Source organism: Perna viridis, chromosome 9, assembly GCF_037379345.1.
Source record: "Perna viridis isolate PV_CMFRI_1.1 ecotype Kerala chromosome 9, ASM3737934v1, whole genome shotgun sequence".
Classification (NCBI taxonomy): Eukaryota; Metazoa; Mollusca; class Bivalvia; order Mytilida; family Mytilidae; genus Perna; species Perna viridis.
Genome location: NC_142453.1, coordinates 2,125,012 through 2,152,461, shown reverse-complemented (window position 1 = coordinate 2,152,461; position 27,450 = coordinate 2,125,012). Strand labels below are relative to the sequence as shown.

The following is a 27,450-nucleotide window of genomic DNA, read 5'->3' as shown; positions in this document are numbered from 1 at the left end:
AATGTCAAAGAAAGCAGCTACACGGTAGAAAGACACGAAGTAAGAAGAGTTCCAACTCTGAAACATGTTGGAATAACTCATCAAGAAAATAATAAAGTTAATGTTGACGAAAGAGCACAACATTGGCGAAAAACTATTTATGCGCTTCTAGGATCAGGTCTTCATGTTCGATCAGGAATGTCACCAGGTGTCCAACTGAAAATGTGGAATGTATATGTATTTCCGAGGTCCATATATGGAATAGAACTACAAAATCCAACACACACTCACCAGAATAAGTTAGAACATGTACAACGATCCATGTTAGGACATTTCCAATGCCTACCGGACCGTACAGCAGTTGCCACAGTATACACACTAATAGTGGCTGAACCAAAAGAAGCCTTGTATGAATTTACTTTAAAGGATATCCAGGCTAAATATAGACACATCTATCGAAAAAACAAATTGTACTATGGGATATGCAGAATGTGGAACCAGGAAATTTATTTGTCAACAACGTCGAACGTATTTTTGAGAAATATCAACTGCCAAGTCCAATTGAGATTATTCAAATATCCATCCAGCAAGAATGTATGGAAGTCAGTGGTAAGGAAAGCCGTCAATAAATATTGGAATGAGAAGTATTGCGTGCTGAAAAGGCTACAAAGACAACTATGCGTCACCTTGAGGTACAGTAACAACCAATTGGAACTCCACATAACATTTGGATATCTATAAAACAAAAACAGAAAGCATGAGATACAGAAGGCAGAGGTTAAAGCCAGGCTCGTTATAGATACATACATGTTCAGAAAATGTACCTGCGCAGGGCGATGAAAAATTTATAAAGAACATATAGAGGACATAGAACATTTTATGTACCGTAGTTTTAAAGTGGCGTGGAGCTAGCATGTCAGTTAAATACTAGTAGTCCTTAGTGTGTTCATTTGTGTAATTCATACTCCGTTTCTTTATTTCTGTAACAAGGGAGTCAGACCTTTTTGAACTAATTTGTAGGTGTGTTTAATTGTGTAATATTTTTTCCACAGTTGCAATTTTAAATTGGGAGAGTTTTGATCACATCATTTGTATGTCTTGTTTGTTGTTCACCTTTAATTTATTTTGATGTCACTTGAGTACAATGTATATAGGAACAACCCTTTCGCTGTACCTGTGTATGATGATGTTTTGTGGCCAGCTGCAGCCTGCCCTATGGTTTGAGTGTTTCCTCGGCGTTCAGTACGTGGCCTTATATAGGCTGACATTTTTATCCCAGTAGGGTTGTTTTCTCTTTGACATATTTACCTATTATCGTTGCACATGTATTACAACGCAAGGCTTTAGATGAATGGAGAGTGATACATCTGAGATACGTCGAAGAACTCCTGTGGTTATAGAAAGCGCTTCACAGGGATTGTTATTGGCTTCATAAAAGCGCAGTGTCACCATGCTCAACATACATGAGCTCAAATGAACAATTTGGCTCAATAAAAATTTGGGGTTTTTTATAGATTTTAGACAATATACATGTATGTGTGTGTAAATATGCATGTGATGTGTACTGTGCGTGATTTCGAAAATGAACATGTGCATAAAATGGACATTTTACAAGCAAATTACATTGTATATGAACATTTTAATCATGTTCAGGTGATGCAAATTTTTAACTTTTTACCTTTTTGTGTGAAATGACTTTTAAACTACCGTTACATAACTTTTTAGCTACTGCTCCAATATAAATGCTTATACATCCGGTAACACGAAACAGAACTTTACTTACAACGCTATGATGATGTGAACGTCTTGACATTTTTTGGGATGATGAACTCTTTAACTTTTATGCACCAAACGATCTGTTTTCATTATGACTACGCCAAAATATACTCCCTTTGGATGCAAATGAGTTGTTTTTAATTCAATTGAAGCGCTCCAAATTAAGGCGGGAAAAACTACCTGAACAGAACAGAACAGAGATTACATCACAAATAACTCTCCTATATATTTCTTGCTATTTTTATTTTCACAACAGGGGACGGGTAGTTAATTGTCAAAGATATGGACTCATTGCCCTCAGAGGCACCTGTGAAAACATCTGTAAATTATCTACACTAATATTGATCAGCAAGAGCCTTGCATATATTGAAATAAATGTTGCGTTTGTCTTGTGGTCTAATAACTTAGGCCAGGACCGTAAGAACCATGAACATAGAATTTGGAACTGGAGACGTGGAACTGGGGGAATTGTCGTCCCGGTTACAAGTGTTTGTACTCATAGTTTTAGATGATCCCAAAATTGCAAAATGGCGGGAAATTTTGACATGCTGTTGTGACTGGATTTATATGTAGCATGTAGGTAACTAACCATACAAGGTACATGTACATGTTATGAGATCGAATCCACGCACAAATCTTTACACAGGTCTCTTTATCACTGTGTTCTAGCACCTCCTCTCCTTTTTTCTGAGGAATCTTGGCTGGCACCCCTCCCACAGGCACAGACACAGTGGAAGAAATTAGCACTAGCAGTAGACCTAAGGACCGAGTCCATAAAATTAAGCAGGTCTATGCTGAAATTTGCTCAAGTTGCTTTAAAATGTACAATGCTGTCTATGTAAAATTATGATTGTTCTATGGTCACATAAAAAATCAGTTTCTAACACTAATTTCAAAGTTGAAGGGTTACAGTTCATAACAGTTTCTTCCATACACCAATGAATATCCATCAAGTGTTAATTTTACCAGATCTGGTCATCAAGGAGTTCATTTTAAATCCTTGTGGTAATCTAGTCTTATAGGATATTTTGCCAGTCCTAATTCATAGTACTATAAATAATTAATGTTACTTGGTTTTTATAAATCAATAAGTATATAAACTTAACATTAATTTTTTTTATTATTATGATAATACATGTACATTTGTAATTATACTAATATATTATAGTCCCAATGGGCACCCCACGTTGAATCAATGTAGAAATATGTTGGATGTTTGGTGGTGACGTATATCAACGTCAATTCCACGTCAATTCCACGTCGTATCCACGTGGATAAATTCCATGTTGATGTTTCAACGATATGTGTACGTTGTTTCCGCGTCGATGAAATCCACATGGATGTGTCGACGTTGTATCAACGTTGAAATCGTGTCAATAATTTCAACATTGATTCATCCACGGTTTTTCCACTTCAGAGTCATATTAAAGAGATAATAAAAAAGCTTACTGTTATGGAACAGTTCAGTATTCTAAACTGAGTATAAATATATGTAGATGTGATGTATTGTAAAACATTGTAATTACACTGACGCTGATTACTTGTCAAATGTGATAAAACAAATTTTTAAAATAATTTTGAAATTTACTGCCAATGTGTACTAAATGCAATCAGAACTACTTGGCCTTTCAGCTTGTACGATATAATCTTAAGGAAATGACTGAGGTCTTCCGAATAGCATTTTTAAATTTCACTCTGCGCATGCGCTTTTCGACAGTCCGCTTTCTTCAAATTTGAAGATGTAAACAAACTTGAATTGCGAAGAACGAGAAGAAAACGCTGATTACAGAGCAGATTGAGCCATTTCTTTAACAGTATGTGAGTTATTTAATAATACATGTGACAAGATTGCTTATTTATAATCTTAGTTCGTGTTAATAATGATAAATTTAGTATAATTACTGTTATTCGAAAAAAGGGGGAGGGAATCCTGATGCGAAGCTGACTTTATTCCATGTTGATAAATTATTTAATTCGGATTATTGCAAGGAGATGTTTTCTGTTTTATATTTATTTTGCTTTTTATCGGATTTATCAAATAGACCTGTACTTCCAGGACACTTAAGTAGCACTGAGTTGTTGAAAAGAAGTTACAGTCTTCAATGCCACGGATTATAAATATTGTACAGAAAGAATTTGTAACACTTGGAAGAGTTTACAATGTAATAACACCTGCTCTTGTAAGTACATATTAAATATGTTATTAATATTACAAACTCAAGGATGAATTCATTAGTCTTTATATTCCTTGGCTGAACATATAGAAATCACAACCGGCATGTCACCTCCTATAATTTTCTCATTGTAAGTTCTTGTATCTTCCGAGTGCAATCCCTCCCTAACTGTTCAATGGAATGTGATGATATTTAGGAATCTCAGGCATAATATGTAGATGTACATTAAGTTTGTGTATTTTCTTTAGTATCAAATTGAAACAAAAATTGTATATGATTTAACAAGGACACAATGCACAAATTGCATGCATGAATAACATGTACATCAAAACACGTAAAAGTAGTAATGTTCACATTAGATAGAGGTCTATTTATTTAAAGCGTAATGGTAAAGAAAATATACTTTTATTTCAGAGGTGCAAGGTCAGAGTTTTCACATTGATGGATAAAGAAACAAGTTGTTGCACAAGAACTTTCTATTCACAGAACTTATAAGAAATGTTTTTGATACATGTACATTATTGTTTACATAAAATCTACTTTGAAAGACTGTTTACTTACTTCTTATGTTGAACTACATGAAGTTGAATGGGTAGAAACTGTTGAAAAAAGTTGTGTATTTCAAATATAATATGTACATGTATATATAGCAATGAAAGGCTTTTGTAACTGTGAGTGCAATGAGGTAAGATTTAAATATATTACAGTAAAACATTAATGAAGGTTTACAAAGTTAAATTATTGCCATATCAGTTTAAACTTTCAAAGATTCAAAGGATACGCAGTCCTACCTTTAGTTACAAATGTATTTGTTATTAATATTGAGATCAAACTTGATTGGTATGCTGTAAACTGAATGTGGTTCCAACTTTTAGAGAAGGTATATTATTTAACCAGTGTTTCAAAGGCATATGATGTTGAGTAGGATTCAACAAAATACACTAAATATACATGTACAAGAAAATTTTTTGTTGCATCACTAAAACGAAAGATAAATAAAAAAACTTCTTGGTGATAACATGGCCTATTTCAACTCAATCCCTGTCGTTAAGGATCAGCCTTAATTCAACATGGATGTTAAGTAAATTTTCAACGTTCTTTATACGTGGATTTTAAGTCTTAAAGTAAAGTTGATTCAATGTCAAATTTCCATGTCATTTCAATTTTCATTTCAATACCATTTTTCAGCGTTGTTTCCACGTTGAGAACTGACATGATTTCAACGTTGAATCCACGTGGCGTGCCCACTGGGGTGCCATTTATCAGATTTACAGCAAATAAGTGAAATCATACATGTATATTTACACAAGTACAAAGTTCATACAGAATAATGAACACGTAATCAGAGAACACATAAAACAGTGTGATACCTAGCCAACACGGTGCACCACTATGGTTCGCAATCAGGTTTTGCCAAATTTGACATATGGAACACTGTTAGCATTAAAAATACATTATTCATATATCCAAAAAGGAAATTTGAAGTGCCAAAATAAGAAAGTATTCAAAACAATGAAATAAAACAATTTTAATGATAACAAAAATTGAATGATAAAAAAATTGTATACTTGAAAAAAAAAGTTAAAAAAAAGAAAATACATAGCTATATTACATGTATTTGACTTTATAGTAATGCTTAGAGTCTTTATCATCTTATTGAATAACTCTGTACCTACGGCTGTAACGATACGATTTATCTTGTGATACAAAGATGACAATATGATACACAACAGCATGTTCTTCAACTTTGAATACAAATTTTCAATAGTTTTAGTAATAATGAATTTTGTTGAAACCGTTGTCTATAACTTTGATTCTAACTCCAAAAATTAATGTATTTCTCATCACAAGACGTGTCATACTAATTATTTGCATAGTAATTTCCTCAGCTGTTTGAAATAAAAGCTGTATTTTGACCTTTATTGCATTGTATTGTGATACATTGATACCACAATGAATAGTTTCATCCTTAACTGTATTACCAAGATCGTATGGAAGATTACAAGTTTGTAATAGAAAGTACCAAAATGATTTGTTAAAAGACATTACTTTGAATATCAATTTTTACAGATTTGGTTTTTATTATATTCTGAAGTTGGTGTCACACTTATTTCATTTCAAAATTAAAGTAAAAATTTTAGTCACATGAAAGCCGTAAATTTACATTTGTTGATGTTTCATTCCTGATGATTTTCTAGTGATCAGTTGTTGTAATCAATTTTTTAGGGCTTGACTTGCAGGCCGAAAAAAAATAATCTGTTTCCTGCTACCTTACCTACCCGTTTTCTTTATCCCTTCTCTAAACATTTTATAGTCATTGTGGCTCAAGCACAGGTAAATTCTAAAACTTTTTACCATCAACGCCATGTAAAATGATTTTGATAAATAATTTTTTCCACCTGCCTGGCCACTAGTTTTTTCTTGCTGGTAGCAGGAAACATTAGGACTTATTTTCTAAGGCTTTTTCAACATCTCTACAGTCGTTTTATGCATATGAACTTGATAAGTATGTTCATTTTACATAATGTACAGTACTTTAATATCCCAACTTTAACTCTGTAACTGTCTATGCTCCAACAGATTACTGCAAATGGAATTAATTTTTGCAGTTGCTAATATTCACAGACTCTGTCAAGTGAATATATTTGTGGTAGGGCTGTAACAATACACCTACCCCACAATATGATACATATTGTGATACAAAGGTGACCATATGATACACAACAGCAAATGAATATATTGTTTTATATTTCTTCAATTTGGAATGAAAAATATAAAAATATTCAACAGATTTAGAATTGATGAATTTTGTTGGAGCCAGGTTTCATTCCTAGAGTGAATAGCTTTAATCTTAACAAAGATTAGTTGGTTTTTCCCCATAAGAATAAGACATGTCCGTCTTTACTACTTGCTTAGTAATTTCACCAATTGTTTAAAAAAAGTTGTGTTTAGATCTGTATCATATCATATTGTGACCGAAAGTATGATGCATTGATATTGCTATGAAGCATTTCATCCTTAATTTGCAGGTACATGTATCAGTTTTTGCTGTTTTTTTTATAGTGTTAAAGGTGAATTAGCATGTTTAAAGTATTTAGATGTACATGTATTGTTGTCTTACTTTTTTTAATGCATACATGTATCTACCTCATTTTTAGTTTCCATGGTAATAAAAAAGAAATGAATAATAAAGAGAGTGATGAAGAGGATGCTGGAAGTGATGTTTCCATAGTAACTAACAGTACCCCTAATGTCTTAGATGAGAGGTCACCTGTTTTATTCCCTTTCTTGCATAGGTTTGCTTTTACCTGATACAGTACAGAAAGAGACATACCATGACTGAACACCAACATAGTGGTGTACCACTTTTAGAGTGGTTCTCAAGAAATTCTTTTCTATAAGAAGTTTTTGTTACCTTCTTTAAACTTTCGTATTGTGAGTGGTAAGCTGTACCACCTTAAATAAAGAAAAAATATAAAAATCTCTTCATAGACTATAAAGGTATTTTCTGCCACTCTATAAGTGCTTGTGGTACACCACCATGTCATTGATCAGTCACGGTACATGTATACATGTCTCTGTACTGTACTACAATCTTTAACCCAAGGTACCTTGTTTCCAGTCATTTTGTCACACTTCCTGCATTCACTTCAAAAGTAGAAAGGAGTCTGATTTGATGAGGGTTAAATAATTGTTGATAGCTAGTATTACTGAAGTTACATATGCTTCCTAACACTGTTTACAGTAAGAAGTGAAAGGAACTTACTTTGTAGAGTTAGTATAGTATTTCATTTAATTATCCCTTGCCATGGAAGTTGTGAAGGGATATAAGACCAATAGTCTTGTTTCCATGCACTACTAGCAAGATAAAAATAGGGTGGATGCATGGTAGGTGGGGGAATTAATTTATTTTTTAAAACATTTTACATTAAGTTAATTGGGAAACAATTTAGACTTTAACAGTACTTGAGTCAAAACGGCCATAAAATGCAGGAAACAGGCTTATCATTTTTTGACCGAATTAATACTACAAATGGTCAAGTGCCCTCTGTCCAGGTGTAACTGTTGTATGCTGGCCGACAGAAAGCAAAGATGTAGGGACATTAGGCTATGAAAATGACCCAATAAGCAATACCAGTAATATACATGTCAAAATTGTAAAATAATAAAATAGATAAATATTAGAAAAATTAATGCTGCCTCATGGCTTTAGTTCATTGTAATAACATCACTATAGTAGCACAATTATACATCATTTTATTACAGAAAATTTTGTTGTTTTTTAATTTCATTTTTTTTTTTACATATTTACCTCCAGAAATCTACATTGTATGTCCACATTCCAAAAAAAACGGCATTATATTTTCACATATGAAAAACTATGCAATAATGAATGAATTCACTAAATACAAAGTTGTTTCTTGGATGTGGACATCATTTCCTTGCCAGAAATATGCCTGGAAAGTTGCCAAGAAGTGCAATATGAACAGAATTTTTGAATTTTTATAAACTTCGTGCAATTGTTTTGTCCTTTTAATGCAAGAATTTTCAGAAGTCTTTTATAGTTTCTTAGTTGTAATGAATTCAAGTCTTAAATACACAATACACACTTTCAGCACTTGATTGAATTTCCGTTGTTATTTAGGCCAATAGAAGCCTTTTACTCTCTGTTTCCTTTCATGATGGGCAAGTTAAAGTGAAATGGATATTTTGGCCTTTGGGGCAACAAATTATGGATTTTTGTGTTCAGCATGTAAGTGCAAGTACATTTGTATCAACATTTACTCTGCATGGGCCTCTTCAGTTTTATCAAGACTTGCTCACTTGACCAGTTGGACAAATTTTCTTATTTCCACTGTTGCTTTGTCCTTTATTCTCTCCTATAATGCTGTTATATAGCAAGGTAAGAAACTCACTGAAAAACATAACCAGCCCTGAACTTGAATTTTTCATATTTTAGCTATAAAATCAGTCAAAATTTGCTAAATTTTAGCCAGCCCTGCCCAGAAGTTACTTGTCACAGACTGGTGGTTGAGCTAGTATTTCCAATTCTGTATATAGGTACTAATAATAAAAAAAAACATGACCATCGGCTAAGTGATAGAGGATTAAAAAAAAATCATTGAGTATTTTTAACTTTTCAGATTTGTGTCATCTAAGAAATTAGAAGACTCCAGAGTCATGACAGGTAAACTTAGTTTTACACTTTTAAAATGTTCTAGCCGACTCTAGTAGGGTAAAGTAGAGTTCTTAACCATTCTTCAGGGTCAATTTTTGGCTCACCTAGCCAAAGGTCATGTGAGCTATTGCCATCACTTTGCGTCTGTCGTCGTCGTTAACAATTTTTTAAGACTCTTCTCCTCTAGCACTACTTGACCAATTTCAACTAAACTTGGTTGGAATGCTGTCAAAAAACATGGCCATTGTTACTAAAAATAGAACATAGGGGTCAGACAGTAGTTTTTCACATATATCTACAAAACCGTTAGGTTAAGCTAAATTCTGAACTGGGTAAAAGTGTTCAGCATGATGAGACTTATCTGCGGTCAAATTTTCATTTTAATCTGTTAAGCCATGTTGGAGTTATTGCCTTTTTTCAATATTTTTTGCTATTTTTTATGTTATTTCTTACAAAAATCTTCTCCGCTGACACTTCTGGACCAATTGGAACCAAACTGCATAGAACTGATCATCATTGGGGGATTTTCGATCTGTCTAAAAACATGGCTGCCGTTACTAAAAATAGAACATAGAGGTCAGACAGTAGTTTTTTGCATATATTTCCAAAACCATTAGGTTTATCTTAAATCTGACCAGGTAAAAATGTTCAGCATGATGAGATCTATCTGTGGTTAATTTTTCATTGTAATCTGATAAGCCATGTTGGAGTTCTTGCCCATTTTCAACATTTTTTGCTATTTTTTGTTATTCTTTCAAAAATCTTCTCGCCTGACACTACTGTAACGATTGGAATCAAACTTGGTATGAATGTTCTTTGGGGTATCCTGCATAGAACTGATATGGGGATTTTTGATCTGTCAAAAACATGGCCGCTGTTACTAAAAATAGAACATAGGGTCAGACAGTAGTTTTTCATATATCCCCAAAACCGTTAGGGTTAGCCAAATTCTTTCAATAGCTGAAATGATTCTTATTATTAGGACTACAAAAGTCTTCAGAGAAAAAAGTTGTCTGATGATTCCTTGTAAGAATTTTTGTCCTTGAAAGGGGAAAATGACAGGTTTTTTTTTTTTTTTTTTATAGTTTTCAGCTAATATCTTTAAAGATGAAATTCAATCAGGTGAGCAATTCAGGCTCCTGGGAGCCTCTTGTTTATCAACAGGCCAAAACCATATTTTTGGAATTTTTAATACTGTTAACTGAGAAATTAAAGTAGCAGTTTTTTTTTTTTCACGGTAAGACATGTAACATGGAAGTAGAGCTGTTATGATGATCAATCCATATAATATGTTTAATTATTCAATAAAACCTGTCTGAGACATTGCAAAAAAGAATTGAATGGAGAAAAGACTGCAAAAGTTTCTCTGTTTACAGAATGGATATTTATTGACCTGTAAGAGGAATTTTTACCAGCCTTGGACTTGGGATACAGGTTTATACCTATTGGAACTGCTCAAAAGTTGAAAAAAATTGTACAAAGCCACGATTTACAATGTATATGAGACTTGACAAGTTTTCTTATAGTTTTTGTACTTCATGTTGCTTAATAATACCTTTTGACATCCTAGCAGTAGCAGCACATATAGGATTATGTAGCAATCATGATATCTTTCTATCAATGTCTTTGTAGAGACTTATTCTCCTTTGATACCTGTTATTAGTTCATCATTCCTGACAGAAAGTCTCAGAAGATCAAACCAGAACAGTAAGGTACAAGATAAAAAGTCCATTGACCAACAAATCAGTATTCAATAGCATGAAGATATACATGTATAAGACCTGGTGTAACCAATTACAGTGCACCTCCATTATAATATCCCCTTTATTGGTGGTCCTTTACTTTTTCAAGGCCCATTTTTGCAAAGTTACTGTAGTTTCTATATGCATGTACAGTCAAACTTGGATGGCTCGAACACCTGGGATTTCTCCAACACAAATCAAAATACCAACTTTTTCTTCTTTATAATCAATATTAACAACCTTGGAATTCTCCAACTCAAATTGACTAGTCAGTCCGTTCTGTAATAAATTTTTGTGAATAACCCTCACTAACTCTGACTCTTCAGAGAATTTGTCAGCTTGGGTATAAAAGGAGTGAAAACTGAAACCCTATCATAATTGAAGTGTCATTTTAGTTAATTACTGGTATTATTTAAGTTACCACTAATTAGGTAGTTTTAATCTAACATAGTACTGATTGAAGTTCAAGAATCTTCTGAAGTTGGCATGATGAAAGCATCAAGGAAAATCAGATGAAAACAAAATTATTGATTAAGGAACTTGAACTCTGGCAGTTTTTTTTAGAAGCAAACACAGCATTTTTAATGTCATATATCATCACAACCTTCTGAAAGCGAATGGTAAATATCAAAGATCTAACAAGACATTGTAGGAATTTAAGCCAACGATAAAGGCGAACTCGGCAATAATCTGGAAATCTATCAACTTCAATTTCTCGAACTCGCGATAACTCTTAACATATGTCAATGGTCCCTTGGAGTTTGAACTACCAAGGTTTGACAGTAGATATTTCTTTGATCTATCACCACCCTTGCATATCACCAAAGTTTGTTCTGGTCCCAAAGGAGGCGATATATATATTGAGGATGCACTGTACATGTATTTCCATCTGAAATGCCTTTACCAAGTCAAAATCATTGTGATGGTTTCCAACTTTTTGGTTTTTACCTTGATGTTGACATGTTTCATACAGACTTTCCTTTTTGACACCCCGTGCAGGTCTGGGTGTCAAAAGAATAGACCCGCAGCAGTGCTAAGCTTGTCATAAAAGGCGACTAAATAGTGCACAGAAACCTACCCGGGGGCTAGGCACTCTGCCCACACAGTTACTAGGATGTGTGCCCCAGGGGGTGGAATGAGGTACCCCTGGCATGTTACATGCTGGGTTTGTCAGGCAATAATAAGGAAAACCTAACCGCAAACCATAGTGGTACACCATGTTAGGAAAGATGCCATGTTCCCCACACGTTAAAGAACCCACATGTGGTATTCTCCCGGAGTAAGAACCATAGGGCTCAGCCACATCAGGCTAAATTGCCTGACCCCACCCACTTCTCCCTATTTCCAGTGGCAATCAAAATTTGTTGACCCCATTATCCTTGTGTCCCACTCCCATTTTTCATATCATCATTTCATGTTCATTTTATCATCCATTTTATGTTCATCGCCTGAATATAGCTGAAATATTGCTGCTCGGGCGTTAAACCCCAACAATCAATCAATCAATCCTTTTTGACTATTGCCTAGAGTTTATCAGTAATTTACAGGGATAACCTATTAGATCAACAGTAACTTGTTATTTTATTGTTTGTTTTTTTTTTAAGTTTTTTGCCTTTTTATTGGTGATGAATCTTCTCAAATGAACATACAAACTGCAATCAATGTTAATTAAGTGTAAGTGTTTGTAAAAATCAGGCAAAATGGGAAAACAGAAACTGGCATGTCAAAATCCCACCGATCTGACAATGTAAGGGTGCTTTCTCTTTTTGAAAAGACCATTATTTGATCTCTGCATCATTGGATTTGCTCAGAAATTTTTCAATAGAATCTTAGAGAAATAAGGTTTTTGACAGTATTCTGCCCTTGAAATGTTCATTTTCAGTTCATTTCCAAATCTTGTCAGTTTTTCTTGACTTTATTGTGCAAATAGTGAAATTATTCTATCAAGATGATAGGTTTTTCATGCCATGTTTCACCTACTGCCTGATTCTTACACGGACTGACACTTAAAAGGCTTGAGCCAATTTGAGTCTTTGTATCTGTATCATATGTCAACATCTGAAAAGAAATCTCCTCTGATACCACATTTTCTGATAAACCAGTAGTGTAAATTGAGAAAGTTATGCAATGTTTTTATTAATGCAAAAAATGTGACTGGTCTTTGATTTATCTCCCTTTGGCAGCTAAAAAATTATTTTATCATTAAAGTAAGCCCCTTTTTGACATAATGCTTAGAACAAAAAAATATATAAACATATATTTATTTTATTTTTTTTTAATTAAATACCCAATTCAAAATTGTTAGTATTGCCATATTTTTGTGTTGAAAAGGCCAGAATTTGATATAGACTGAACTTATCTTTCAAAATTCTCAACGACTGGCCTGAATAATAGAGGACTGTATAGGATTGGACTAGCCCAAAACAAGAAAAGTACACATAATTTTACTAGCCCAAATCAATTTTTACTAGACCTCTGCTTCGGGCTAGTTCTTGAAGGTGAGCACTACATTTAATCAAAGATGGCCTCATAACTACTTTCTGTGGTGTTTTGTTTTTTAATACATAAGCTACCAAAAACATTTTGTAGGATGATGACTCAGACAGCAGTGTGTGTTCACAGTCTCTCTTCTCTGCACAGAAAACAACCCAAAAGAGATCAACTCCGTCACTGTATGAAAAGTACAATTCTCCAGATCTCAACAAGTTCAATCTGTTTAGTCTAACAAGGCAAAGTGTAGCAGAGACTTTGGTGAGAGATATGTGTGTGACAGACAGACAGACACATACATGTAATAGCAATGTGGACAAAATTATATATCAAAAGGAGGAATGTAGAACAGCTTGTTTGGACCATGCCGATAGAACTGAAGTCATTGAGGGAAAAATTCATGGCCAGAAAACAAAGCTTTTAAGTCATGAATTGAAGTCACCTGAACATAAAAAAATGAAACTGACATTTGATGAACTGGAAAGCCATACACTATTACCTCATGCATTTATAACAAGCCAGCTTGAAACAAATTTAGAAGAAGCTTCACAAGAAACTTATTTATCAGAAGAAAGATATAAAGGAATGGAGAATTATGTTGAGTTACCATATGAAGTTGTTGCACTGACTAATTGTATGTTAAATAATGAAAAACTGGAATCACTCAATGAAAAAGTTTTGAATAAATCATCAAATGAATATCTCAGAGAGATGACACCAAGGGGAGATAATCAAAGCAGTAATGGTACTTCACATAGATCTTGTACAGTTGGTTTCCAGGGTGAACACAATATTGGAACTTCATTAGAAAACAACACTGACTGTTATAATGACAATATGGTGCTGATCAACATAAATACACCTAGGTCTCCAGTATCTGGTCAAGGGGGAATAACTCAGCCTGAAAAAATTGAAACAAACTATAAAGACGTGCCTTTTGAGATAACAAGTGCTCTTCAAAATACTGGTGCACTTCCTTTGCCCAGGATTTCTTTTAGTAATAAGTATGATACCACTAAGACAATGATGCATGAATGTTTTCCATCCAACACTGATGAAGATCAAAACAGATCATGTGACACATCATGTGATCAGTCTGATACCTGCATTGAGAAGGCAGCAACAAATGCTGAGAAAAGGAAACTTCTTAATAAAGAAGGACTTTTACTTTCCTCACAAGAAACACTTCCACCAGAAGATCTTTGCAAACATGTAAAAAGAAAGGGTAACTGTAAAACTATAGGCCTTGATACATCAGAATGTGTGAAAACTAAACATTTTTCTGGAACAGATTATGCTTTAGAAGCACAAGAAAATTGCCAATTCAAAACAGTGCAAGTTTCGATGCAATCTCAACAAGAAGGTGGATTAGATGGTTCACAGTTGCTATTCACTGACACACAAAGTACTTCTTCTAGTGTGGAAGACACTTTCATTCAGCAAAGCATTGGTTTTAATAAAACTAAGGAAATGGGTTATGCTTCTTTATCTGTTGACATCGTAAAAGATGCTGATATTGAAAATAAGAGGTATGATACTTCCTTCAAAAACACAACTCCATATCCCAGCATCCTTTCTGCCCCTAGAATGAAGAATCCAACTGAAGTCCTTGATAACACTATAGATACAAAATGTACATGCAGCTCAAAGTTCACATCAACTGGTAAAGCACTTATCAATCAACAAAAACAACCACATTCTACAGAGAGTACAAGTTTTAAAGAAACTTGTTTATCATCAAAGGAAGGAAAATATAATCCTGGTTTTTCTGTAGAGGATAACCATGTACAGCCCCAGCAATCAAATTTATTTCATGGCATCAATTTACCTGGAAAAAACCTACTTTTCAAACAACAATCAAACACCCCCAATTGTGATAGTGTTTGTAGTGTGCAACAGTCATCCTTAAATACAGAGAATGGAACTGATGAAACAGGTTCCAAACAGTTAAGTGAATTAATTTATAAAAATACAAAAAGTGTATCTACAAAGGTACATGCACATACACATGTATTTCCAATTTCATATATGCTACATGTAATAGGGATACTTATTTGGTAGGCACATTGGATATTAAAATTATAATTTTTTTTTGTTTCAGTTGAAAGCTGTTGGTTTACAATTAAGAAGACTAAGGTTAAAATTTTATTCTCATTGTAAAAGTTTTACTTTATTATTGAGAAGATTAGGTTTTGTCATTCTACATACATTTTTGTAGATAAAGGTGATAACACTTTTTAAAAAATCTCAACAATCACAAAATATTGGTACATGTAATTTTCTTTCATATTTCAGTTGGACTATATATTTATTTTACACAGCAACATATTTTCATTATTGGAATGTTTAGTGAATCACATCATTTTTAAATTACTTGATGTTTTGAGGATTTAAATTGTTTGTTGGAAACAGGAGGGGAAAATCCAGTGCATCCTTAGGTGGAAGGGATTCAGAACGAATAAACAGTTTCATTTCTGGTGAAGATATGGACATTGTTTCTGATGTTGAACCCAGTCAGATGATTCTGATGGAGACAGAGCCTACCATCCCTATAGCTACTGGTTAGTATAATACTTGAAGGTTCTACACAGCCAGATGTGCCACAAACATTATTCATGGTGCTAGATTCATAGGATTATCATATGATAGTCATACTTTCATGAAAAACATATATGATTATCATATTATGCTCAATTCATATAGTAATCATATTTCTCTATGATTTGGTTTTTATATCTACTTCTTGGATGGTTAGATATTTGGTGTATCACACCATGGACAAGGTGATACGTATAAGTGATATGAAAATTTCATCTTTGCAATTGGTTGTTGTGTGATCGTGTATATTTTCTATAAAACCTGAATGATGGAAAGCGATCATATGATGTTCTAATGTTTTTTTTTTTCTCGATACCATCGGAGATGTCATAGATGGACAATTGCTAGAATTTCTGCCATGTCAAAAGCTGATTGTCAATAATCCAAAGGAATCATAGAGAAAAGGATTTTAAAACTCGTTAAAATTGAATATCTTGAAATATCAACTCGCTTTATTTGATTTCTACTTCATTAATTTGCTGAGGCTTGTTTGATATGATGTTAAAATTCAATAACCTGAGTTGATATCATTCTACTTTCACTCATTATCAAACCCGTAAGTTGCACATCATGTGTAGCACTTTTGGCTGTGTAGCTTCAGCTTCTGATGGTCTTACCTAAATACAAAAATACTAACCATATAAATACTGCAAATTTCTTTATGCTTTTAAAGGAGTAACCTCTCATAAGCAGGTTTAGAACCAAATATGTAAGAGTTTTTCTGTCAATCTATATAATGGACTATACCTACTGAAATGTTAACATGAATTACAAACTTGTGTCCATTTCTCTATTCATATACTAATTGAAATGTAAAGCCTGCATGAAGTAAGTATACCAGTTCAAAATTAATTACAGTGAAAGAGAAAATAGAAATCATAAAATGCAAATAAAGGGTAATACATTCAAATTCAGTTAAAGTGCCCCAATAGGGACGGAAAAACGGCCAGACATTTTGGACACTGAAAACAATTCATATGAGTTAATTAACAAAAAAACAAAGTTTGAATTGCAAGAAAACGCATTAGATAGCTCTTGATAAGTTGATTTACATCCTGTACAAAATTTTGAACATGCCCAGTGTGTTTTGGTAGTGAATTATGTTACTTCTGAACACCCATGTTGAATAATAATAGTTTCAATTATTCAAAACTGCGCTTAAAAATAATATCATTCAATAGATAAGTAATAAATTCACAACACGAAACAAATATTTTGTTCAGAAATTGTTATCATTTTTTAAGATACTCTATATTTTATAATATCTAGTCAAAAAATAATAAAACAAAATGAAATTGAAAACAAGTGTCCTTTATTATTCTTAGGAAACACAATTAGCAAAAGATGAAGGCCAATTAAGCAACCTATTTCCATTCATACATCTTTTAGGTGATACATAGAAAACAAATGTGCCTTCAAATCCAATTGGAATGTTCATAATTAGCTTAATGGGAATGACCGACTTTGTAATGTAATTCACTTATAACAATGTAATATATAATCCATGGCTTTCTCATGCTTTAATTGGAACACATAACAGAATTGGAAGGTTAAACACGAAAAAAAAACTAATTGCAATATTTTGGCATGTAATATTAAGCAAAATTCATATCTGATAAGTTTGTCATTTTTATATACGCCACATGAAGAAATATTGAAGTCTTTAGTGGCATGAAAGGAAATGATAATGGTACAATTGGTTCGATCAGTTGTTTAACATATTATAACAAATACTTCTGGTAAACTTTCAAGACATAAGATGTTTGATCATTGAGTAATCTTCAAGCAGAAATAATTATAAGGTCAAAATTAAAATGTAACGTAATTCACAGAAACAACTTTTTGCTGATATTGTAACGTCACTTGAAAGAGTAATCAAGCTAGGGAACCAAGATTCTAGTGGAAATCAGAAGAATGTTATCCAGGGACAAAGACCAGACGACAAAGAACATAAAGTAACTAAGATAATACATACAAAGTAACAAAAGTAAATGAGCAACTCGGACTCAATTAAAAACTGGGAGCATGGACCAGGTGCACCGGTAGGGTAAGCATCCTCTGCTATTCTAGAAACATCCACCGAGCTGCTCTTAAAATGTCAATTCCAGGGTAGACAAAAGAGGAAGGGAAAATTGTGATATGTTGAACAAATCAGTTTTCATGATGCAGATGGATACAACGTAACGATCCATGAGTGCATCATGACGACCTCTGTAGTGATTACTTCAATCTTGAAGAATATAACCCTGTTGCAGAAGGCTAATTATAAGAAGTCTGGTGCGATACAAAGTCTACGTAGTTACGGCAAGCTCTGGCATAACGTATAAGTTGTGATATGAAAACTCCATATGCAGGTGCTGAAAGGATGTTGCCACAGATGAATGGAAAGTTGACAATTCTGAATGAAAAGTCATCACATTTGTCGTAAAATTTGGCCAGTATTTTCCATTTACCATCAATCTCTACGTGTAGGTCAAGAGGCTGACTTTACAGTGTCTGTGGTATCCTTTATCTCAAGTTCTTTGGGATAGATGTGATGTATCGAATCCCCGAAACTAGGATTGTTTAAAGATTATACGTCATCTATATAGCTGAGAAATTGAAATTGATTGTTGGTATATGCTTAAAAGTGCTTTATCAAATATTTTATTGTAGTGATGCTTGATTTCAATATATATTCCTTGTTTTCAGGTGATCTGAATAAACAAAAACAAAAAATAATTTTTGTGCTTATACTTAAATTCTTGCAATGATTAAATCGTATTTCAATGGCTTTTGCTTTTTGAAAGGTATTTCTATCTTTGTTTAGCATTAATTTAATGTTTCTCGTGACAAATTGTCATGTAAAACAATTTTCTGTAATCAAAATACACAGTTTATGAACAGGTGAATTATGTTACAATGTTGTGAATTACGTTACACTGTAATATATACTAATGCTTGATTTATATATCATATATAGCAATATCCTATTGTCATTACATCTTGCCAATACATGTATTATCCGCTTCTGAGTTAAATTAAACTGAAAATTAATAATATCTAAATAATTGCACTTAACAGAAATTAAGGACACCTACGACTACAGGGAATGTTTACATCAGGAACGCCTTTACAATTATTCCTGCGTCACAACTTCCTTTCCAAAGATGCCTGTATGATAGGCAATGTCACTGATAGTGATCTATATTTAATTTGTTCAGAGAACAGATTTTTATCCGTTTAAAAGAAATTACCGTAACGTAATTCACTGTAACGTAATTCATGGATTTGTACTTTACCAAGGATGTGAAAAAATATGTAGCACCTGAAAAATCTGTTTAAGAGTCATTTATAACTGACATTGGTGTGTGTATAACTAAGAATATGGAAAGTTTGCTACTACCATTAACACATGCAAGAGACACCGTAACGTAATTCACAATTAAATGCACATTTGGAAAAAAGATAAAAATCACATATTTTTTCAATAAAAACATTGTCCTTTACATATGAATCATTCATTTTCTCATTGTTTATTATTTTATGGTATTTTTCTCACATAGACTTACCATATGTGTCAGTTACATTTTCATTACAGCTTATAATTGTAACGTAATGCACTGTGTTTCATGGGACTTCTGTATTTTTTTGGGGAAAAAATTAAATCGTTTTCAATGTAAAAATAACTGTTAAAATTGTGTTTTCTAGCCATTTTTTCCCCAGAAAACTTATTGGGTGTTCTTCATTTGGACTTGTGACTACAAAAATTGGCTTTGGCGCACTTTAACTGAATTTTAGTGAATAACAAAATTTATAAAACTGATAAACTCTGGGCTATAGTCAAAAGGAATGGTCAGTATCATGGCAATATTAAAAATAAAAACAACCACAATGATCCTGACTTGGTAGATGGTACAGGTACAATTCGGTTCTAGAAATTAGGTTATTGCCATTTATAAGTGCTAAAACAGCTGACTATGTTTTTTTTTACTATATTTTTTGTTGTAATTATAACACTCTTATCTTATTTCAGATAATTGTATACATGTTCATACATGTATCTTGCGATTGGTAAGCAATGCACTTTTTAAACTGGCCCAATCTCACTGATTGATTTGAAGCTTACGGCAGTCTGCCCCTTACCTCCAACCCTATACAAAAGGCTTAGATAAATTGATGAAGGCTTTTGATGAGAAATGATAAATGGGTATAAAGTTTCTTTAAATATACATTTGTATATTGGAAATCATAAAGTTAAGGATTTTGGGTAGTAACTGAAAAAGTTTTAGAGGCAGACTGACTACAATTACTTGGAGTAACAAAGTCAACTTTTTAAGCAATGCATATTCTTCTTTTACCATTTTATTAACATGTATCACACTAACTTACATCTTTTCTGCAAATAGTGGTACATATTTACTCTCATACATGTATATGTATTATATATGCATACATAGTGATTAGGATACAAGTTCTGAGAATGTGCCACTATTTCAATGGGCCTTTCCTCAAATTTCTATGTTAAAATTTCTGATTTGAATTGGACAAAATCAACTGGAATATGATAAGTGGTCAATGGCTCCCCGTAATCCTAATCACTATATGTATATCTTGTAACATTTTTTTGTAGAATGGTTAACTGTATTGTAATAATAGAAAAAAACCATTAACCAAATGGATTTATATTTTATGTAGTAATTTTGGATAACCCTAAGTCAAGGGGCAGAACTCTTACAAATTATTGGTATATTTGTGTAAACCATTTTACATCAATACCATACAAGTATCTAATATCTTAGATATATTTCATTCTGTTTCAATTGAATGCTTGACAGACTTTGATGATGTTGAGTATGTACAAACATATCACTGATTCAAGAGTTACATGTACAATGTATGTCCTTTAATTACACCCCATGCAACAAAGTTGCAAAGAGTATAATGTTTTCGACCCGTCCGTCGGTCTATCTTTTGTTTTCCAGACTTTTTTTTTCTAAACGCTTGCAGATATAGAGATGATTTTTGGTATATAAATTCACCATGATAAGTTACAGGTCAAGTTTATGTTTCTTTCTGCTCTGATTATTTTTACCGAAATTACGTCCCCATGCAGGTCCAGGTGTTAAAAGAATAGACCTGCAGCAGCGCTAAGCTTGTCGTAAAAGGTGACTAAATAGTGCTCAGAACCCTAGCCAGGGGCTAGCCGCTCTACCCACAGAGCAAGTGGGATGTGTGCCCCAGGTGGTGGAATGGGGAATCCCTGGCGTGTTACATGCTGGGGTTGTCAGGCTATAATATGGAAAACCTGACCGCAAACCATTGCGGTGCACCGTGTTGGGATAGATGCCATGTTCCTCGCAAGATAAAGAACCCTACTGTGGTATTCTCCCGGAATTGGAACCGTAGGGCTCTGCAACTGGAGGCCAAATTGCCTGACCCTACCCATCTCTCCCTATTTCCTGTGGCAATCAAAATTTGTTGACCCCATTGTCATTGTGTCCCATCCCTTTTTCATTTCATCATCATTTCATGTTCATTTTATCATCAATTTCATGTTCATTGTCTGAATATAGCAGAAATATTGCTGCTCAGACATTAAACCCTGAGCAAACAAACAAACCAAAATTACGGGCCTTGAACTTAGCAAAATTCACAGAAATGACAGTTTTCCGCACTCTTTTTCTTCACGTTTGCAGATATTGACATGATTTTTAATATTGAAATTCACCATTATAAGTTACAGGACAAGTTTGTAGTTGGTTCCACTCCAATGATTTTTATCAAAATTACAGGCCTTGAACTTCGCTAAATTCACAGAAATAAATGTTTTTCTGACTTTTTTTTCTAAACACTTGCAGATTATGACATGATTTTTGGTATATAAGTTCACCATGATAAGTTACAGGTCAAGTGTACGTTTTGTTCTGCTACGATGATATTTACTTTGGATTAATTAAAACTCAAAGAAATCACAGTCTGGAGTTTGAAACTACCATTCTGAGTAACAGAATTTAGTTAGAAGATAAAGGTCTAAAGTCTAACAAATACTCTTATTCCTTTTTTTATCGGGGTCCTTCTACATGTATTTCTCTTACGAACAAATTGTCTTGAGTATCCAACATGGGGACACGTGGGGTATGTGAGGGCACTCACTAAGATTCTTTAATTTATGTCTATCTCCCCAAGTATTTGTGACATTACTCTGAAATTGACAAAAATAAAAAAAAACAACAAAACTGCTGCTATCCATGTGTTTACTTACTGATAATGGCAAAAAAAAAAAAAATAATGGTATTTCAATATATATATTAATATTGGTTACAATTTTTAGCTGACCTGGCAACACTTGGTGTCCGTCATCGATGTCGTGGTTGTGGATAGATTTTTTAAAATCTCCTCTGTAATTACTGGACTGACTGGTTTTAAACTTGGCATGATTGCTCCTTAGGGTGTTCTGCACAAAATGATTGTTGGGATTTTTGATCCATGAAAAAACATGGCCACTGTTACTAAAAATAGAACATAGGGGTCAGATTGCAGTTTTTTGCAAATAACTCAAAAACTGTTGCTCCTGGCATGGGTAAAATTGTTCAGCATCATGAGATGGACCCATGCCAAAATTTTCAAAACGATTCGTCAACTGATGTTGGAGTTAAGGCCCTTGAAACATTTTTTTTTTGCATTTGTCACATGTGCAAATCTTCTGCTGAAAATCCATTGCACAGAATTCAATGAAAGTTGGCATTTATGTTCCTTAGGGTATCCCACACAAAATGACCGTTGGGATTGTTGATTTATGGAAAAACATTGCCGCTGTTACTAAAAATAGAACATAGGGGTCAGATGGCAGTTTTTTGCAAATAACTCAAAAACTGTTGCCTTTAGCAAATTTCTGTGGGTAATATTGTTCAGCATCATGAGACGGACCTATGCCGAAATTTTTAAAAACCATTCATTGACTAATGTAGGAGTTACGACCCCTGAAACAGTTTTTTTTTTTTTTTACATGTACAACTTTGAAAATCTTGTTCTCTAAAACCATGTAAGATCATTGAATGAAAATAAGCATAATAGTTCTTTAGTGTATTGTGCTCAAAATGACTGTTGTGGTTTTTAATCCGTGAATAGATATGGCTGTCTATACTAAAAATGGAACTTAGAGGTCATAAGACAGGTTTTTGAAAAAAAATTAAAAATTGTTGCCTTTAGCAAAATTCTGGTTCAGGTCATGAAAATGCTATGAAAAGCATTTCCTGCATTTGACAATTTAGTTGATTTTAACTTAGCCTGTCTCATTCCTCAAGTTTTTCAAATAAGCAAATGGTTAACCAGGTGAGCGATTCAGGCTCTCTTGAGCCTCTAGTTGTTTTAATATGTTTTGCTATGTTTTGATTTTTTATTTTTTTTTCAGATAAAAGAAGCAAAAGTTCATATCACCCCTCTTCTCAGACTGAGTCGATATCTAGCTTTTCCTCCTTGGGTGATATCAGTGATAACGATATTAATGTAAGTCATTTCAGTTGATGAAAGTTATTGATTTGTTAGGATGAAATATTGCTTTTTTTAAATTGATTTCTTGTATCTGTATTTTTTTTCTATTCATAAAGGAAACTGGCTTTATTTTCAAGTTGATTCTAATTAAGGAGGTAGACCTATGGTAAGGGACATAACTCATGAAATCAGTGATTTGTTTGTATCATATTCTATTTCACCAAAGCCTCTCAAGCTTCCGTTTGAAGCAGAATAAAATGAATCCAAGTTAATTAGACACTGAATACGAATGTTCCAATGATTTTATGTCCCTTACCCTAGGTCTACCTCCTTAAATCAAGCATGGGAATATGAAAGCTAGTACACACTATTGTCACAAACCTATAAATTTTATGACCAAATAAATATTTAAGACCTGAAATATAAAACAAAATCCATTAAAAAAAACTGTCAAAAAAATTATAAATTTCTTAATTGAAGACAACTATTTCAGTGTCCTTTCCTGGTTTATGGCAAAATTCTGGTGTCAGCACTTTAGTTTTGTTCACTGCTTGACTTTTTGAGGTTGCTAATGCTTTAAGACAATATTTGTGTCTACAGATGTGAATCATAATACGATTTAATTTTATTGTAGTACAAAACAAAAGAAAAAGACATTTTGGTGAAAGTTGAAACAATGCAGGCAAAAACCAAGAAAAAGTTGGAATCCAAGTCGAAAAAAAATCTTGCTATGGGTAGGTTAAGTGTAAAATTCTTTGGATTTAATCTGTATTTGAATTAATGTTTTAATTTTGGTGTGCTGTTTTATACTGATGGGGTATAAGTTGTGAAACATCTTGTTGCTGTAAAATAGGCTTCCTGTTAGGCAGAACTTACAATTTTTCAGTGCATACAAATGTTAGAAAAGTTTGTTGCTATAATCTTGGATCTCTCTATATGGAATACTTTGTTTTTTAGTTTGTAAATTCAATTTAATGAGGTGTTAATGGACATATTTTTTTAAGGATACAAAATCTCTGCTGGGTGGCTCAATCTCAGAATTATCTCTCTAAGTGGGTTGATATGCCTACATGTACCTTTGGGTGTTACTTTTGTGAGCTAGCACATTAAAGAACTGGCTCAACATATCAGCCTAGTACTAAGTGAAGTCTGTTCGATTGAAACAATGCTCTTATCCTGAATTGTATGGAAGATCTACCACAGATCATTAAATTACATTCAATGAATCAATATAATGATCACTAATAAAGAGACTTTTTTTGCTCTGCTAGATTTTCTTATCTCACCCATGGGTTGAGAAAAAACACCTGCGTTTTTCTGTAAAAAAAAATATCACAATTAAAAAAAAAGAGTAAGTAAACAATTGATAATATCAATATGTGATTGAAAAGTCAATAAAAGTATTAGTTATGAAAAGCATAATCGGTGATTGGTGATTGATTGATTATTTTATTTAGTTTGTTTTCTATCAGAGACTGTTTTGGAGTGGCCTATATATTTTACACCTGCTCATGATGTATCACTGTTCACATAATAGGTCATGATCAGCTGTTAAATGTAGGTCATTCCAATTCAAAAATTTAATTGGAAAACAAACTCAAAGAGAAAAAGAATCAAACACCAGTTTTTCTCATGGGAAATCTCAGACACCCTTTGGTAAGATGATATAATTCTGTATCTAGGCGGAGCCTTGTTAGAGAACAATTAAATCTTAACCTCAGGTTCTGAGATTTCCCAATTTTGCACTTGTACATGTGTTAGATTCTTATTATCCCCTTTATTTTCTTCCAGATATAGAATCTACAAAGCAACAGTTACAGACTATAAAAAGTATTTTGATTAAGATTGCTGAGCGACACAAGGTAGAAAGGAACCGGCTTTCAATGCAGGTTAAAAAATGCAGCAAAGATAAAATGGAGAAGAACATCATAAGACAGAGTTTGGTGGAATTAGGGGAGCGACAGAAATCACTGTTTAGACTGTTTCAGAAACATAAAGAGATCAGCAACCTTATCAGAAATGATGTTAAATTAAAGGAATATTTAGCATTGGCTACTGTGAAGGAAACTAAAGGTATCATTGAACAGGGTCAGTCAGATGGAAATGTTGGGGGCCCAAAGAAAGAGACTAAAGGTATCAATGAACAGAGTCAGACAGATGGAAACCTTCGGGGTCCAAAGAAAGAGACGAAACATGCTCTTAAGACAAAAACATCAAGGAAATCAAGTTATGACATCACTTGTAAATCTGTTGGAAGTGAAAAAAGTTTCTGTCAAGAACCAAAGACCTTTATTGATGTGATCAACAAAGAAAAACATAATTTAAGTAAAAGTAACACCAGTGTCAATAAGACAGAAGAAGGCAATGTGATAAGACCTTGTAATGTTGAAGTTATAACAACTGTCTCACCAACATCTGGTAATGTTGTTTCTACTTTAAGTCAGAAAAGAAAGGTTAAGATTATTGACAGAAATTCTCAACCGTCCAATAATATGAAAAGAGGGCATTCACAAGATGCCAATTTTGTAGTTAGCCCAAATGGGACTAGGGAAATATTTAGTGACACAGAAAATGAGGAGGTATCGATAGATGATGGTGAGAAAGGAGATGAAATGATACTAGAGGAGACCATTGATACTATAGAAAGATGTAAATGCGATGAAAACAAAGAAATTGGAACATTAGAACACAAGACCAAACAAGATGGAAATTATATTGGAATGCTGCCTGAAGTAGATGTGCAAAAGAAAATGGGACTTTTTACATCTTCTAGTATTGCTTCTACTGAAGCAAATTTGATGAAAGATAAAACTAAAGCATACAATGTAACTGCTAGACATGAAGGAACTCATAGAAATCCAATTTTGATTGATGAGGATAAAGAACCAGGGATAAGAATGATTCATTTGCACAATAAGTCAAATGTGAATTCTAGAACTGTTAAAGAAGATTCAAGATCAAATTGCAAAGTTTCTGGATCAAGTGTAGCTGAAAATAATTTGAGATCAAATGTTAAACATATGGTCATGACAAAAACCAATCAAGGACAGCAACCACTCACTGGTCCTTCACAATACACTCTCGAGAAACCAGTACAGGTTAGTGTGGCATCTGCACCAATGATCATGACGGATCTGACAACAACAGGTGTAACTCAGCTTCACAACGAAGAACAAGCCAATACAGTGAAACCATCTACTGTTCCTACAAGTTCTTTAATAAAAGGAGGTAAAATTGGTCCTGTTGGTAGACAATCTGGAATTACTGAAGGGAGACAACTAAACAAACAACTAAAGCCAGGAACCACAACTTTTGATATTATAGGTAAACAGCCTGTTCAGAATATAGTTATTGTTGATAAGAATGCCAGAAGTGTGAACAAAGATGACAGTCCATCAAACCAACACAATGGAGAATCCAGTACAGCTCTGATTCAAACAGTTTCTCAAGTTGGAAAAGAACTGTCTAATGATAGAGAACCAAGATCTAAGCTTTCCAAAACCTTGTCCCAGAAGCAGACTGTAACTCAAGCAAATTTTGGGAAAAGTAAAGTCAGTCAACAAGTTACAACTCAAAGATCAAACAAAGAATCTAGATCACAGAAGACATCTAATGAAGATACTAGAAGTAGTAAGCCAAATAGCAGTGTTCAGCACTCACAAAATGAGGCAGGAAGGAAGGAGGAGATAGCCTCACATAGTGTGACTATGAGAAAAGTAATGGCAGAGGCAATGAGAATTATCAATGATAAACCAGCAGGGACACAAACTAACATGGGTTTACAGAGATCACAGGTACTGTCAGATAGAAAAGCTACTGATCGAAGAGATAGGGTTGGTATAGAAATGGTTCTGTGGAAGAATTCTTGTTTGTTTGGTATCAGTTTTCATGGTTTTTTTTGTTGTTTGGTTGATCCATGACTTCAAATGCCATAAATGATGTAAAATTTTCATAAAAATCTTAGATGATGTAATGGAATCCATGTACTCCAAATTCTTATAACTTAATGAAAAAAAGATGAACCACTAAATTTTTACCC

At 33.4% G+C, this 27,450-nt stretch overlaps 1 protein-coding gene and 1 long non-coding RNA gene across 4 annotated transcripts in view; both read left to right on the top strand.

Moving 5' to 3' along the window:
- Nucleotides 1-443: 443 nt before the first annotated feature.
- The window catches only part of LOC148606084 (uncharacterized), a 33,469-nt gene continuing 6,462 nt past the window's right edge, over nt 444-27,450 (top strand). The window contains exons 1-9 of one of the 3 annotated variants that reach the window (XM_088544999.1): nt 1,532-2,331; nt 7,088-7,225; nt 9,074-9,117; nt 10,741-10,820; nt 13,440-15,286; nt 15,753-15,901; nt 23,332-23,426; nt 24,046-24,145; nt 25,203-27,205. In XM_088544999.1, the coding sequence (XP_088401125.1) occupies nt 7,110-7,225; nt 9,074-9,117; nt 10,741-10,820; nt 13,440-15,286; nt 15,753-15,901; nt 23,332-23,426; nt 24,046-24,145; nt 25,203-27,205 (4,434 nt within the window). In that variant the 5' untranslated portion in view covers nt 1,532-2,331; nt 7,088-7,109. Of the gene's footprint in view, nt 672-1,531; nt 2,332-7,087; nt 7,226-9,073; nt 9,118-10,740; nt 10,821-13,439; nt 15,287-15,752; nt 15,902-23,331; nt 23,427-24,045; nt 24,146-25,202; nt 27,206-27,450 lie in introns of those variants that run through there. The other 2 variants (XM_088544998.1, XM_088545000.1) reach the window with 2 other exon arrangements.
- On the top strand, nt 3,028-7,050 carry LOC148606085 (uncharacterized). The gene is made up of 3 exons (XR_015915120.1): nt 3,028-3,569; nt 3,812-3,935; nt 4,344-7,050. It is a non-coding gene; the product is annotated as an uncharacterized LOC148606085 (long non-coding RNA).